The sequence below is a fragment of the Bufo gargarizans genome, chromosome 2 (assembly GCF_014858855.1).
Source record: "Bufo gargarizans isolate SCDJY-AF-19 chromosome 2, ASM1485885v1, whole genome shotgun sequence".
Classification (NCBI taxonomy): domain Eukaryota; kingdom Metazoa; phylum Chordata; class Amphibia; order Anura; family Bufonidae; genus Bufo; species Bufo gargarizans.
This window is the reverse complement of record NC_058081.1, coordinates 727,174,826-727,191,167: the sequence shown is the minus strand read 5'-3', so window position 1 is coordinate 727,191,167 and position 16,342 is coordinate 727,174,826. Positions and strand designations below refer to the sequence as shown.

General features: G+C 47.6%; 1 protein-coding gene across 1 annotated transcript; it reads right to left on the bottom strand.

Annotated features, from left to right (window-relative positions):
• Window positions 1–458: 458 nt before the first annotated feature.
• LOC122929156 (interferon-inducible GTPase 5-like) lies at window positions 459–15,732 on the bottom strand. Its single transcript, XM_044282663.1, has 2 exons — window positions 15,611–15,732; window positions 459–2,104 (listed from the first exon to the last, which is right to left on the bottom strand). The coding sequence occupies exon 2, from the start codon at window positions 2,046–2,048 to the stop codon at window positions 663–665; it is 1,386 nt and encodes a 461-aa protein (XP_044138598.1). The 5' UTR covers window positions 2,049–2,104; window positions 15,611–15,732; the 3' UTR covers window positions 459–662.
• Between the last annotated feature and the right edge of the window lie 610 nt (window positions 15,733–16,342).

Below are 16,342 nucleotides of genomic sequence, written 5' to 3'. Positions count from 1 at the left end.
CACAAGTACAGGGCGAAAAAAATATTTTAAACTAGACAAAAGCAGCCTCATCACATAAATAGGATTATCCGTTTATTTCAAATCAACAAAAAAACAGCAGACTGATTGCACTATTCTTACTTTTTCTTTGAACTGAGCCATTGTTTTATTATTGTTTTTTCCTTCACACAATAAACATGCCATTGTCTAAATACAATATGTGCAATCAGCGCGGCCGTGTCCTCCTGTGGGGACAGGAATTCCTCCTTTCTAAAGCCTTCTGCCCCATCAGCTAGGAATTCTGATGGGAGGAGTTTTCTATGCTCACAAGCATAGTGATCCTCCTCCATTCATTGTAATGCTGAAGGCCCGATGACGTCACTGACTGGGGGCGGGGCTTAGCGCGATGCCGGGCAGACAAGTAACCGCCCCTCCAACCTCTCTGCATAATTATCTAGACTGCCAGTGACGTCACCGGGCTCCCCGAGCAGAGGAAGAGGAGGCTTGGCTCACCTGCCAGGGACCCGGGACGTCACTCAAGATAAGAAAATACTTCCGGCCATGAATTGAAAGGAGGAAAACAGGGCTTCAGCAATATGTTCTAAAGGTACCACATGCATGTTTGTAATGTTTATGTTATTAGATTACTAATAGACAAATGTCCCCAATCCCGGACAACCCTTTTAAACAGGTGACTCTAAAGCCTTGGTAAGGACACGCACTGCGTCGTCAGCAATTTCTTTAAGGAAGCCAGAGAGCATCCAGTAAGTGGTACCATACGAGATGCCCCCTGCTGCGATGCTACCTATCAATGGGATAGTGCTAAGAACAAACTCAACTACAATAAGACCCCCTGCTGCCCCTTTGGCTAGCAAACTGATGACCAGCTCTTTGTTTATCTCTTTTATGACTAAGGGGGACTTGATCACTGATTTCAACTCGCTGACGTCTTTACCAAACTTGTTAGCCATTTTTTTTAGAGAGGGCTCATCCAAGCCAAAAGCTTTCCGGTAGTCTATCATGGCATTCACCAAGATTCCTATGTCACAGGCTACAGACAGGCCTGGGATCGGGACTGTAGCCACTGCACACGAAAGAGTAGCCAACTTCCAGATGTCCTTCTTCAGAGCCTCCTGCTTCTTTTGAAGAACGGGCAGAGAAATGTTAGGTAGAGAGATCAGGAATATGTGTCTCTTATGTTCTGGAAGCTCCTTTCCTAGAGTGTCCTGCATTTCTATGAAGTCGTACTTGTCCAGATCCAGGCATGAGAGGAGAAAAACCTGAGGCTCGATGATTCCTCCGTCTTTGAGACTTTGAATGCAGTGACCCCGAATTTCTTTAAGTATTTTCTGCTCATTGTATGTCTTCTTCCTTCGTTTCTGGGAGGCCAGTAAGTCGGAATCGACTTTGGATCTCACAAAGTAGAATTTCTTGTCCATTTCCTGAATCGCCTTCGCCAGGAGTATGTCATTTTGCTTGAAGCGGTCTGATGACATGATGATGAAAAAGTCGTATCGACTGAACTTAACAGACTGAAGATAATTGTCGGCTACAAAATTCGGAGTTCCTATTCCTGGAAGATCCCAAACAGTCACGTTAGGATACTGCTGGTGAGGGTATGACATGGGCTCCTTGGTTGTCTCCACCACACCAGTTTTGGCAGAGTCTTCTTCTTCATCATCCATCCCACGGAAAGCATTGACAAAAGTGGACTTTCCTGTTCCCGACTCTCCAGTGATGGCAATGTTTAACGGGGCACTTTCAATTTCCTTAAGTGACTCACTGAGTTTCTCAGTTGCTTTACAGAGGTCCCCATCTTGTAAAGCAGACCTAATTTCTTGCACTTCCTCTTCGGCTATGATTTCGATCGGGGGATTTTCAATTTCCTTAAGGGACTCACTGAGTTTCTTGGTTGCTTTGCAAAGGTTAACATCTTCTAAAGCAGAGTTCATTTCTTGCACTTCCTCTTTGGTAATGATTTCGATCGAGGGATTTTGAATTTTCTTAAGGGACTCACTGAGTTTCTTGGTTGCTTTACAGAGGTCCCCATCTTCTAAAGCAGAGTTCATTTCTTGCACTTCCTCTTCGGTAATGTCTAAACAAAAATCTATTTTCACTTATTGGCCTGAAGAAAAGTAAGAAAGAATTGGTGAGAACAGAACTTTACCTTAATTCACTAAAATCATTTTATTTATCACTACATAGTTAGAAGTGATGACCAAGTACGATTGGACTTGGGCTCCAGAAAATTGGATGAGTGTGTGCTCTTCATGATCAGGGCAGACTTTATTACCAAAATTGGATTTTACGGATTTGGATGTAAATACCCTCAAATAAAGCTGACAGTCTGCAGGTAAAGAGCATCTTATTTGTTTCATTTCAAATCCATTGTGGTGGTGTATAGAGCCAAAAATGTTAGAATTGTGACGATGTCCCAATATTTATGGACCTGACTGTAAATACATAATACAGAAAAAAAATGCATATAGTGGTAGCAGTGCAGGAATGTACTGCGACAAGTGTAAAACCACCAACCCTCCAAAATAATAACTCCTATGGTTCGTTTTGCGCAGTCAATGAAAAGATTGCACACCAACAGTTAACACAATTATTGTGTAATAATCACATATAAAGGTATAAAGGGTGAGCAAATCTAAGACCTTGACCAAATGCCATAATACTTAATCCTACCTACTGCAATGTAAATGCATATAAATTAGACATAAAGTATACACAGGAAACTCCAAGTGCATCACAAGTGTGCTAACATAGATGCAACCATAAACAACGGGCAATAGATAATGATAGTCATGAAGCAAGCAAATACTGACCAGGCGAGGAGAGAGGATGATGGTCATATATATACCCCCCACCCACTAAAATATATTTTGATCATGGGACCCTCAATGCTCCACACCTGTGTACTGGGTATTCTCTCCTTAATATACCAAGATGGTCGCTGGTGCCTCCCAATGCATTTTCACATGACACAGCTGCGCAAACAACATTAAACAATGTCTCCCAGGGGGCCACGATGTCACGCCCCCACTCTCGCGAGATCCCTCAGAGTCACGTGAAACGGTCATATGACCGGTCCCATCATCACACCTGGACCGCGCGCCGTAATCCATGGCGCATGTCCAAACCATTGCGCAGTGGAAGGAGAGATCACATGAACTCCATTGGAGGAGGAAACAAGGGGGCGCGTCAGCACACAAGAAAATCTCCAGCTCGCTTATCAGGCTGTAGCTGTCATGTGATCGGCCAAGGGAGACCGGCCACGCCATCTTTGGCAAGAGTCTGGAGTTGGCAGCAGTATGAGGAGGCCAACGAGTGGCACAATGACCGAGTCTGGAGATGGCAGCAGTATGAGGAGGCCAACGAGTGGCACAATGACCGAGTCTGGAGATGGCAGCAGTATGAGGAGGCCACCGAGTGGGACAATGACAGAGTCAGGAGTTGGCACCAGTATGGGGAGGCCACCGAAAGGCACAATGACCGAGTCTGGAGTTGGCAGCACCAGGAGAAGGCCACCAAGTGGCACAATGACCGAGTCTGGAGGTGGGTGCAAATACAGTGAAGGAGTTTAAGCATGCATGGGATAGGCATAAGGCCATCCTTCATATAAGATAGGGCCAGGGGCTATTCATAGTATTCAGTGTATTAGGCAGACTAGATGGGCCAAATGGTTCTTATATGCCGACACATTCGATGTTTCTATGTTTCTATCAGAAGAAGGCCAACGAGTGGCACAGCGACAGAGTCTGGAGGTGGCGGCAGAATGAGGAGGCCACCGAGTTGCACAATGACAGAGTCTGGAGTTGGCAGCATCAGGAGAAAGCCAATGAGAGGCAGCATGACCAAGTCTGGAGTTGGCAGCATCAGAAGAAGGCCACCGAGTGTCACAATGACCGAGTCTGGAGTTGGCAGCATCAGGAGAAGGCCACCAAGCAGTATGAGGAGGCCACCGAGTGGCACAATGACAGAGTCTGGAGGTGGCAGAAGTATGTTGAGGCTACCGAGTGGCACAATGACAGAGTCTGGAGTTGGCAGCAGCATCATAAGGAGAAGGCAAACGAGTAGCACAATGACCAAGTCTGTAGTTGGCAGCAGTATGCAGAGGCCACCGAGTGGTACAATGACAGAGTCTGGAGTTGGCAGCAGTATGAGGAGGACACTGAGTGGCACAATGACCAAATCTGGAGATGGCAGCAGTATGTGGAGGCCACCGAGTGGCACAATGACAAAGTCTGGAGTTGACAGCATCAGGAGAAGGCCACCGAGTGACACAATGACCGAGTCTGAAGGTGGCGTCAGTATGAGGAAGCCACCGATTGGCACAATGACCGAGTCTGGAGTTGGCTGCAGTATGATGAGGCCACCGAGAGTGGCACAATGACAGAGTCTAGAGGTGGAGGCAGTATGAGGAGGCCACCTAGTGGCACAATGACTGAGTCTGGAGTTGGCGGCAGTAGCAGCAGCATAAACATCAGGAGAAGGCCATCGAGTGGCAAAATGACCGAGTCTGGAGGTGGCGGCAGTATGAGGAAGCCACCGATTGGCACAATGACAGAGTCTGGAGTTGGCAGCTGTATAAGGATGCCACCGAGTGACACAATGACCGAGTCTGGAGTTGGCAGCTTCAGAAGAAGGCCACTAAGTGGCACAATGACATAGTCTGGAGTTGGCAGCAGTATGAGGAGGCCACCGAGTGGCACAATGACCGAGTCAGGAGGTGGCGGCAGTATGAGGAAGCCACCGATTGGCACAATGAACGAGTCTGGAGTCGGCGGAAGTATTATGAGGCCACCGAGTTGCACAATAACAGAGTCTGTAGTTGGTGGCAGCAGCATCGGGAGATGGCCAATGAGCGGCACAATCACAGTTTGGAGTTGGCAGCAGTATGATGAAGCCACCGAGTGGCACAATGACAGAGTCTGGAGGTGGAGGCAGTATGAGGAGGCCACCTAGTGGCACAATGACCGAGTCTGGAGTTGGCAGCAGTATAAGGATGCCACCGAGTGACACAATGACCGAGTCTGGAGGTGGCAGCAGTATAAGGGGGCCACCAAATGGCACAATGACAGAGTCTGGAGTTTGCAACAGTATGAGGAGGCCCCCGAGTGGCACAATGACCGATTCTTGAGGTGGCAGTAGTATGAGGAGGCCTCCGAGGTGCACAATGACCGAGTCTTGAGGTGGCAGCAGTATGAGGCGTTTAATGAGTAGTACAATGACCGAGTCTGGAGGTGGCAGCAGTATGAGGAGGCCTCTGAGGTGCACAATGACCGAGTCTTGAGGTGGCAGCAGCATGAGGAGTCCACCGAGTAGCACAATGACCGAGTCTGGAGTTGTCGGCAGCATGATGAGGCCACCAAGTGGCACAATAACAGAGTGTGGGAGTTGGTGGCAGCAGCATCAGGAGATGGCCAATGAGTGGCACAATCACAGTTTGGAGTTGGCAGCAGTATGATGAAGCCACCGAGTGGCACAATGACAGAGTCTGGAGGTGGAGGCAGTATGAGGAGGCCACCTAGTGGCACAATGACCGAGTCTGGAGTTGGCAGCAGTATAAGGATGCCACCGAGTGACACAATGACCGAGTCTGGAGGTGGCAGCAGTATTAGGGGGCCACCAAATGGCACAATGACAGAGTCTGGAGTTTGCAACAGTATGAGGAGGCCACCGAGTGGCACAATGACCGATTCTTGAGGTGGCAGTAGTATGAGGAGGCCTCCGAGGTGCACAATGACCGAGTCTTGAGGTGGCAGCAGTATGAGGAGGCCTCTGAGGTGCACAATGACCGAGTCTGGAGGTGGCAGCACCAGGAGAAGGCCACCAAGTGGCACAATGACCGAGTCTGGAGGTGGGTGCAAATACAGTGAAGGAGTTTAAGCATGCATGGGATAGGCATAAGGCCATCCTTCATATAAGATAGGGCCAGGGGCTATTCATAGTATTCAGTGTATTGGGCAGACTAGATGGGCCAAATGGTTCTTATATGCCGACACATTCGATGTTTCTATGTTTCTATCAGAAGAAGGCCAACGAGTGGCACAGTGACAGAGTCTGGAGGTGGCGGCAGAATGAGGAGGCCACCGAGTTGCACAATGACAGAGTCTGGAGTTGGCAGCATCAGGAGAAAGCCAATGAGAGGCAGCATGACCAAGTCTGGAGTTGGCAGCATCAGAAGAAGGCCACCGAGTGTCACAATGACCGAGTCTGGAGTTGGCAGCATCAGGAGAAAGCCACCAAGCAGTATGAGGAGGCCACCGAGTGGCACAATGACAGAGTCTGGAGGTGGCAGCAGTATAAGGGGGCCACCAAATGGCACAATGACAGAGTCTGGAGTTTGCAACAGTATGAGGAGGCCACCGAGTGGCACAATGACCGATTCTTGAGGTGGCAGTAGTATGAGGAGGCCTCCGAGGTGCACAATGACTGAGTTTTGAGGTGGCAGCAGTATGAGGCGTTTAATGAGTAGTACAATGACCGAGTCTGGAGGTGGCAGCAGTATGAGGAGGCCTCTGAGGTGCACAATGACCGAGTCTTGAGGAGGCAGCAGCATGAGGAGGCCATCCAAGTAGCACAATGACCGAGTCTGGAGTTGTCGGCAGCATGATGAGGCCACCAAGTGGCACAATAACAGAGTGTGGGAGTTGGTGGCAGCAGCATCAGGAGATGGCCAATGAGTGGCACAATCACAGTTTGGAGTTGGCAGCAGTATGATGAAGCCACCGAGTGACACAATGACAGAGTCTGGAGGTGGAGGCAGTATGAGGAGGCCACCTAGTGACACAATGACAGAGTCCGGAGTTGGAGGCAGCAGCAGCAGCATCTGGAGAAGGCCATCGAGTGGTAAAATGACCGAGTCTGGAGGTGGTGGCAGTATAAGGAAGTCTCCGATTGGCACAATGACCGAGTCTGGAGTTAGCAGCAGTATAAGGATGCCACCGAGTGACACAATGACCGAGTCTGGAGTTGGCAGCATCAGAAGTATGCCACCACTTGGCTCAATGACAGAGTCTGGAGTTGGCAGCAGTATGAGGAGGCCACCGAGTGACACAATGACCGAGTCTGGAGGTGGCAGTAGTATGAGGAGGCCTCCTAGGTGCACAATGACCGAGTCTGGAGGTGAAAGGGAGAGACTGCAGCACCAGCAACTTGGCCAGGAGCACATTCAGCTTCTGCGCTGTTGGATGAGTGCACACATACTGCTGTCTCTTGGCAATCACTTTGGTAATCGATTGCTGCCGAAATGACTGACAAGGAGTAGGAGGAGGAGCAGGACCTCCACATTGGAGCCACAGTTCTCCCAGGCCACTTTATGGTGACTCTGCATATGTTGACGCAGGGCAGTGGAGCCAACATTGTCTCAGTTAACGCGGGATCTACCGCTAAACCTACCTATAGTGTGTGAACATTGTCTGATAGGTGCTAAGGTCCGACTCACAGCCAAGATTCCACAAACCTCCAAAGTGAGATCACAAATACAATGGGAGGACAGAGGCTAGTGAAAACAGGCTAACAGGTGCACCAGAATGTTACCAACGATAAAAAAAATGGCACATTCCATAAATATAAAGACAAATCACTGAATAAAAGTGGCCTAAATGGGAGGAAATGCTCAGAGCCCCAAATACTGTAGTGTATTTCTAACCGGGGGAGCACAACCTCCACATGTGATCCGCTGCTAACGGCAATCCCCACTGAAAGAGGCCACTAAACGCTTTCACCACATATACCTGCAACAGTGAAGTACGCATATATTTTTCTTTTTGTACTAAAGTAAGCCACTAAAGGCTTTTCTACATAACACTTGCACCCCAATAACAAGAACAAATTGCTGGAATGACAGAGCTGTATAATGGCTATTCGGATCCTCAAATAATCTTTCCCTGCACTTGTAAATCACTTTTCTAGCACTGTCCCTAGCGCCTTCTCACGTCTCTCCCTGCACTATGATGGTGTGAAGTGATTCCTCCCTATCCTTTCCCTGCACTTATAAATCGTTTTTTCAGTTTTTCTTTTCACAATGAGGTTTTTCCAATTGTTGTCCCTAGCGCCTTCTCAGGTCTGTCCCTACACTCAGAATGCTGAAAAATGTCTGAATCTAAGATGGCCGCCGTATTTATAGGGTTGTGACATCACAGGGCTGGCTGCTGATTGGCTGCATGCATGTCAGTCTGGGTGATCCCGCCTTCCCAGGCTTCCTTTCTCCGTGTCCTCACATGTGCAGCAGTCATTTTAGGAAAAATGCGATTCGTTACCATAAAGCGCAAGGAAATTCTCATTCAAATTTTTCCTGAAATTCGGATTGAATTCTACTTCGTCAGCTTCGATTCGCTTATCTCCATTCATGAAAGGCATTTCTCTACCCCTGCATTTACACTGCATTTTGGACTGTACTTCGGAGGTAGAGTTACCAGAGGTATACCTCCGACGTACATATCTGCAGCTGCATAGGTTTCACGATTCCGTGTGGTAGGCTGTTTTTACTGGATGTCTGTGTGTGGAATTGTGCAGTAAACTGTGTTATTTCAAACTGCAAAAAGAAAAAGTATAACGATATACCACCCTAACAGAGTTCAGATGTGGACGCGTTTGGCCCTCATTGGGTGAATGTCAGGATATATTTGACATATACACAGGGAGCTTTTCGAGTGCATATAGCAAACGGCATTGCAAAGCACAGTGTGAAAGCACACTAACACAGCTTTGTCCCTGACTGGGCACTGCTATTGCAACAAACCCCCATTAAAGAGGCCCTCTCACCCCTCCTGACACACCTGTTTTAATAGCTTTATGCATTCCCCATGGGATACACCCAAAGCTATTAAAAGAGCTCAGCGGTGAACTAGCAAAACCATTAACAGATTTATTTAACCAATCACTGGCAACAGGAGTCGTCCCAGAAGATTGGAAATTAGCAAATGTTGTGCCCATTCACAAGAAAGGTAGTAGGGAGGAATCGGGCAACTATAGGCCAGTAAGCCTGACACCAATAGTGGGGAAATTAATGGAAACCATACTTAAGGAGAGGATTGTGGAACATCTAAAATCCCATGGATTGAAAGATAAAAAACAGCATGGGTTTACTTCAGGGAGATCATGTCAAACTAATCTTATAGATTTTTTTGATTGGGTGACTAAAATAATAGATGGCGGAGGTGCAGTAGACATCGCTTATCTGGACTTTGGTAAGGCTTTTGATACTGTCCCACATAGAAGACTTATCAATAAAGTGCAGTCTTTGGGCTTGGACTCCCATATTGTTGAATGGATTAGGCAGTGGCTGAGGGACAGGGAACTGAGGGTTGTAGTCAATGGAGTATATTCAGACCAAGGTCTTGTTACCAGTGGGGTACCTCAGGGATCTGTTCTGGGACCCACATTGTTTAATATCTTTATCAGCGACATTGCAGAAGGCCTCGATGGTAAGGTGGGTCTTTTTGCTGATGACACAAAGATTTGTAACAGGGTTGATGTTCCTGGAGGGATGCACCAAATGGAAAAGGACTAAGGAAAACTAGAGGAATGGTCAAAAATCTGGCAACTAAAATGTAATGTTGATAAGTGCAAGATAATGCACCTGGGGAGTAAAAACCCAAGAGCAGAATATAAAATCAGTGATACAGTCCTAACCTCAGTATCTGAGGAAAGGGATTTAGGGATCATTATTTCAGAAGACTTAAAGGTAGGCAGACCATGTCACAGAGCAGCAGGAGATGCTAGCAGAATGCTGGGGTGTATAGTGAGAGGAATTACCAGTAGCAGTGGCGTTGCAAGTGGGGTGCAGGCCGCACCGGATGACACCAGTCTGATGGGGTGTCACCCGCCCCCACCGGACTGACTTACTGCAGTGCAATTTCAATGTGTTACATAATTTTATTAATCACCTAGGTAGGTCTGGCTGGCGGCTGCTGCTACAATGGGGGGCCCCCCGGACTTACTTACTGCAGTGCGATTTCAATGTGTTACATAATTTAATTAATAACCTAGGTAGGTCTGGCTGGTGCGGCTGCTACTGTCTTGTCTGGCGGGCGGTGGCTGTCCAGCCTACATGTGTGCCGTGTGGTGTGTGCGCGGCCCTCCGAGCGTGTGCGTGCGGCGCTCAGGCCAAAGGAGGCATGACTGACTCTGTTAGTGGGGCCTTGGCGGACGGCAGCGCCTGCGCAGTTGTCTGGGGGACTCTGGATGGAGGGAGGTGAAGAGGCGGAGCTGCTCTGTCTACTGTGGCCTGTAAAAGCTGCCTCTCCAGGCTGGCAGCAGAAGAACACAGAGAAGACTGAGTGACTGAGGCACGACTTGTTGGCTGACCCTGCTGGACTCTAGTCTGGAGAAGACACCTTAAGGCAGAGCCAGCTGAGACTGGAGCCAGGACCCAACTGACCCCACTCCAGCCAGACCCCAGTGACATATCAGGTACTGTATTGTCATTGTAACAGAGAGGGGGGACAAAATGTACAAACATGTCTGTGCCATGTAGCCTGGAGGGGAAGAGAAGAAATGTCTGTGCCACCCATGGGAGGAGTGGATGACATGATGAAGGGACCCGGGACAATGTTGGAGTCTGTGCCATGGGGAAGGGGAGGTGACATTATGTCACCCCTCCTTTGGCACAGACTCCAACATTGTCCCTCATCATGTCACCCCCCCTGATGGTGCAGACTCCAACATTGTCCCCCATTAGGGAGCATAATGGATGGGGGGCTGACGGCTGACATGGGGGGCATGATGGATGGGGGCTGCTGGCTGACATGGAGGGCATGATGGATGGGGGCTGGCGGCTGTCATGGGCATGATGGATGGGGTGCTGACGGCTGACATGAGGGCATGATGGCTGACATGGGGGGCTGATCTGAGGTATGATTAATATTGGGGATCTGATTGGTGGTCTGACCTGAGGTATAATGGAAAATATTGTTTCTTATTATACTCCTCTAAAACCTATGTGCGTCTTATAGGGCGAAAAGATACCAGGACCACACAGAGGGGAAGCCAGCTGCAGCAGACAGAACCAGGACCAGGTGAGCTGCGGGGGGAGGGTGTTGCTTCGCTTGTGTTGCCAAAAAATCCTTGCTCCTGCCCTGGTCACGTCCACGTGACATCAGTGACTCACTCTCACAGACGGCCAACCCAGTGTCTTCAGCTTTTCGTCCTCCTCCAGTGGCCAAATCCCGCGTCTGTGCCGAGGATCTGGATGTCCGCGCCTGCACACTGGTTTCCCGATTACTGGCAGAAGCATCGGAGTATCCAGTGCACAGGCGCAGGCCCGAACAGTGACACTACTGCAAGCGCCGCATCGGAGGGCTGTTCAGAGCTCCACGAAGAGGCGTGCGGTGTTGGAGCTGCCAGCCTGCCTACCTCCTGACTTTGGCATTAGCAATATTTTTACTGCACAGTACGTGTCCCCTATATTTATATGTAATAAATAGAGTCCCACAGTACATAATGTGGGCAAAATATACCTAATTACATACCATTCACAATAAATAAACTTATTTTTATGTGAAAAAAATTCAATTTTTCACATAAAAATAAGTTTATGTTTTGGGAATGTTATGTAATTAGGTATATTTTGCCCACATTATGTACCACATTATATAACATATTTTTGGTTATATGACTAAAATATTACTGCTTCGGGGGGGGGGGGGGCGGGGGGGTGACACCATTTTCTACCCACCGGGTGACACCAGCCCTAGCAACGCCACTGACCAGTAGACAGAGGGGGCGCTCATGCCGCTCTACAGAGCACTAGTGAGACCTCATGTGGAGTATTGTGCTCAGTACTGGAGACCATATCTCCAGAAGGATACTGATACTTTGGAGAGAGTTCAGAGAAGAGCTACTAAACTGGTACATGGATTGCAGGATAAAACTTACCAGGAAAGATTAAAGGACCTTAACATGTAGAGCTTGGAAGAAAGACGAGACAGAGGGGAGATGATAGAAACTGCTAAATACATAAAGGGAATCAACAAGGTAAAAGAGGAGAGAAGATTTACAAGAAGAAAAACTGCTACAAGAGGACATAGTGTTACATTAGAGGGGCAAAGGTTTAACAGTAATATCAGGAAGTATTACTTTACTGAGAGAGTAGTGGATGCAGGGAATAGCCTTCCTGCAGAAGTGGTAGCTGCAAATACAGTGGAGGAGTTTAACCACTTCAGCCCCGCTAGCTGAAACACCCTTCATGACCAGAGCACTTTTTACACTTCTGCACTACACTACTTTCACCGTTTATCGCTCGGTCATGCAACTTACCACCTAAATGAATTTTACCTCCTTTTCTTCTCACTAATAGAGCTTTCATTGGGTGGTATTTCATTGCTGCTGACATTTTTACTTTTTTTGTTATTAATCAAAATGTAACGATTTTTTTGCAAAAAAATGTCATTTTTCACTTTCAGCTGTAAAATTTTGCAAAAAAAAAACACATCCATATATAAATTTTTCGGCAAATTCAAAGTTCTACATGTCTTTGATAAAAAAAAATGTTTGGGCAAAAGTTATAGCGTTTACAAACTATGGTACAAAAATGTGAATTTCCGCTTTTTGAAGCAGCTCTGACTTTCTGAGCACCTGTCATGTTTCCTGGGGTTCTACAATGCCCAAACAGTAGAAAAACCCCACAAATGACCCCATTTCGGAAAGTAGACACCCTAAGGTATTCGCTGATGGGCATATTGAGTTCATAGAACTTTTTATTTTTTGTCACAAGTTAGTGGAAAATGATGATTTTTTTTATTTATTTTTTTCTTACAAAGTCTCATATTCCACTAACTTGCGACAAAAAAAAAAAAATTCTAGGAACTCGCCATGCCCCTCACGGAATACCTTGGGGTGTCTTCTTTCCAAAATGGGGTCACTTGTGGCGTAGTTATACTGCCCTGGCAATTTAGGGGCCCAAATGTGTGAGAAGTACTTTGCAATCAAAATGTGTAAAAAATGACCGGTGAAATCCGAAAGGTGCACTTTGGAATGTGTGCCCCTTTGCCCACCTTGGCTGCAAAAAAGTGTCACACATCTGGTATCGCCGTACTCAGGAGAAGCGGGGAATGTGTTTTGGGGTGTCATTTTACATATACCCATGCTGGGTGAGAGAAATATCTTGGTCAAAAGACAACTTTTCCCATTTTTTTATACAAAGTTGGCATTTGACCAAGATATTTTTCTCACCATTTTTCTTCTCTTTCGGTGACATCATTGGGGCAGGCGCACTGAAGGAGTGCTGAGGAGGCAAGCCCCCTTATCTCAGAGCGCCTGCGCCGAATCAACACAGGCGGGCTATTTTTGAAATGCTGACAGGGCTGGCCAGAGGAGGAGATCGCGGCTGGCCCTGTCAATCTACACAAGGAGGGGTCGGTTTTCTGCAGCTGCTACCAGCAACTAGACGCCCTACTTGCTGGTAGACAGGTAATTAGCATATCATAAAAGTACGTTTTTGGCTAAATCTACTGAACGAAAATAAGTAATTACATAATGTATGGCAATATGGCAGGATAGGGATTATAAGTAGACTGGAAAAAAAATGCGTTTAGTGGGGTGACCTAAGCCCTTTAAGGGTGCAAATGTGGGCAGACCTACTGTGAAGGGGCACAATGGGGGCATTACTACTGTGAGGTGTGCACATGTGGGCATTACTACTTTTAGGGGCCTAAATGTGGGCATAACTACTGTGAGGGGGCACATATCTGAGCATAACTACTGTTAAGGGTGCAAATGTGGGCATAACTACTGTGAGGGGGCACAATGGGGGCATTACTACTGTGAGGGGGCACAATGGGGACATTACTACTGTGAGGGGTGCACATGAGGGCATAAGTTCTGTGAGGGGCACAATGTGGACATAACTACTGTGAGGGGCACAATGTGGACATAACTACTGTGAGGGGCACAATGTGGACATAACTACTGTGAGGGGACACAACGTAGGCATTGCTACTGTGTGGTGACATACACGGGGAATAATTACTATGTGGGACATTAAAGGGACTGGGTGGGATTGGGTGTGTATATGTTTTGAGCGCAGTTGGGGGCGTGGCCTGGTACGTTCTCCGCACATATTGTGCCTCTTTGTGCTTTTTACAAGTTGGGAGGTATGCTCCTTCTCTCTGTTTGCCTCAGTGTCTTTCTCCTGCTGGCTTCTGCCCAGTCCTCTGCGGGGCACTCCAGCCTCTCAGACATCATCACAGTTTGAACGGAGTATGTGTGGGGGGCAGATTGAGTCAATTAAAAAGAGGAGGCAGTACTGGCGGAGCGAGGCGCTAGAGCAGCCATAGAGGAGCGAGGAGACGGCTCATCCTCCTCATCCTCACTGAGGGCAAGAACTTTTGGCAGCAGCAGAAGTTAGCTGACAGCAGAGCTGGAGCTGTCAGTAAAGGCTGTGCCGCTGCTCTGGGGACGTTCAGGATCCCGTCAGTAGGACATTGCAGCAGCTTTGCCGGAGTGGTTTACAAAATGCAGTATGATGTCGGCAGCACTGCTGTAATTGTAACATCTTACTCCACAGACGCAGATAGAACCGACTGGATCCCACGCCTGCCTGCGATGTGTGTTACAGTATGTGATACCCATTGCAGGTCGCTAGCCCTGCTGTACTATTACTACTGTGTATGGTGATGACAGCACAGCGTCGCCAGTGGCTTGCCATGTGTTTTACATAGAGGGTGCCCCCTGTGCAGCAAAGGCCATCGGCCCACCGGGAATTCTTATTGTGGGTTACATTGCCAATCCGTCATCGCTGATCACTGCCACATTCCCCTGATCACTGCCACAGTCCCCTGATCACTGCCACAGTCCCCTGATCACTGCCTCACTGCCACAGTACCCTGATCACTGCCTCACTGCCACAGTACCCTAATCACTGCCACAATATCCTGATCACTTCCACAGTCCCTTGATCACTGCCATAGTACCCTGATCAGTGCCACAGTACCCTAATCGCTGCCACAGTCTCCTGATCACTGAAACAGTATCCTGATCACTGCCTCACTGCCACAGTACACTGATCATTGCCACAATACCCTAATTGCTGCCTCATCACTGCTAAAATATCCTAATCGCTGCCACAGTGCTCTGATCACTGCCACTGTATTTTGATCACTTCCACAGTACCATAAACACTGCCACATTACCCTGATCACTGCAACAGTTGATCACTGCCAAAATTTCCTGACCACTCTAACATTGCCTTTATTACTGCCAGAGTACCCTGATATCACTGCCACAGTATTCTGATCACTGCCACAGTATTCTGATCACTGCCACAATGCCCTGATCACTTTATCAGTGCCCTGATGTCTGTAACAGTACCCTGATCACTGTCACAGTACCCTGTCTATGGCCACAGTGCCCTTATTACTGCCACAGTATCCTGATCACTTTCTCAGTGCCCTGATCTCTGTAACAGTATCCTGATCAACACCTCAGTGCTCTGGTCACTGTCACAGTATCCTGTTTATGGCCACAGCATTCTGATCACTGACACAGTACATAATACAATCATAGCCACTCCTCACAGCTGCAGTACCCCCATCACTACCTCATCTCCCCCGTACAGGGTGATAATACTATTTTTTGTTGCTCAGTGACAGACACGTCTTAAATAAGTGCATGTACTTACCTGTTGGTGTAACGTGCCGACCTTTTGTGCTTTGTGTATTTCAAATGCGTCTCCTGATTATCAAAACCTTCTGCTTCTTGATAAGCAAAAGTGAAACAATGAGAGTGTGGCAGTAAGAGAAGCCTCTCTCATATATCCTGTGTGCAGTACCCACAAAATAATGTTAAGCCTTCCTACTTCAGCTAAGCCTCACCCACCAGTCTCCAGCCATAGATAGAACAGAGCAGCAGGTTCTCTGCTTCCAGGCCCCTTTTCCCCAGTCCATGTCAACCAGCTTTATTTTGCTGACACAGAGCTCCAAACCTCCATAATACGCAAACTGTTATTTGTTAAAATCTTTGTAAAATTGATAAAATAATTCTAAAAACTATAAGGGAGGATCAAGAAGTGCAGGGAAGGGCTTGCCCTGATTGGCTTACAGGCTGACATATAGCCTCATCAGTGGGAAAGCAGAAAGAGCAAACTCCATGCTGTGTTGTGCTGCTAATGATGGCGGATGGGTGTAACACTGACTGCCAAAAAATGATTTTTGAGTCTACAGGGGCACAAGTAACTATTCTAGTGTTACAGGAACAGTCTAGAGAAAGAACATAAATAGATAATTCTTAGGTAGATTTTAGGAACTTTAAGCAGGGAAAGCTTTGAGGGAGTGAGAGGCTGCACCTCAGTCTAGCAGTGCTGCATTGAAAAACCAACCACCTGGAAATGTTTTTTTTTTTTTATTTGAACAGC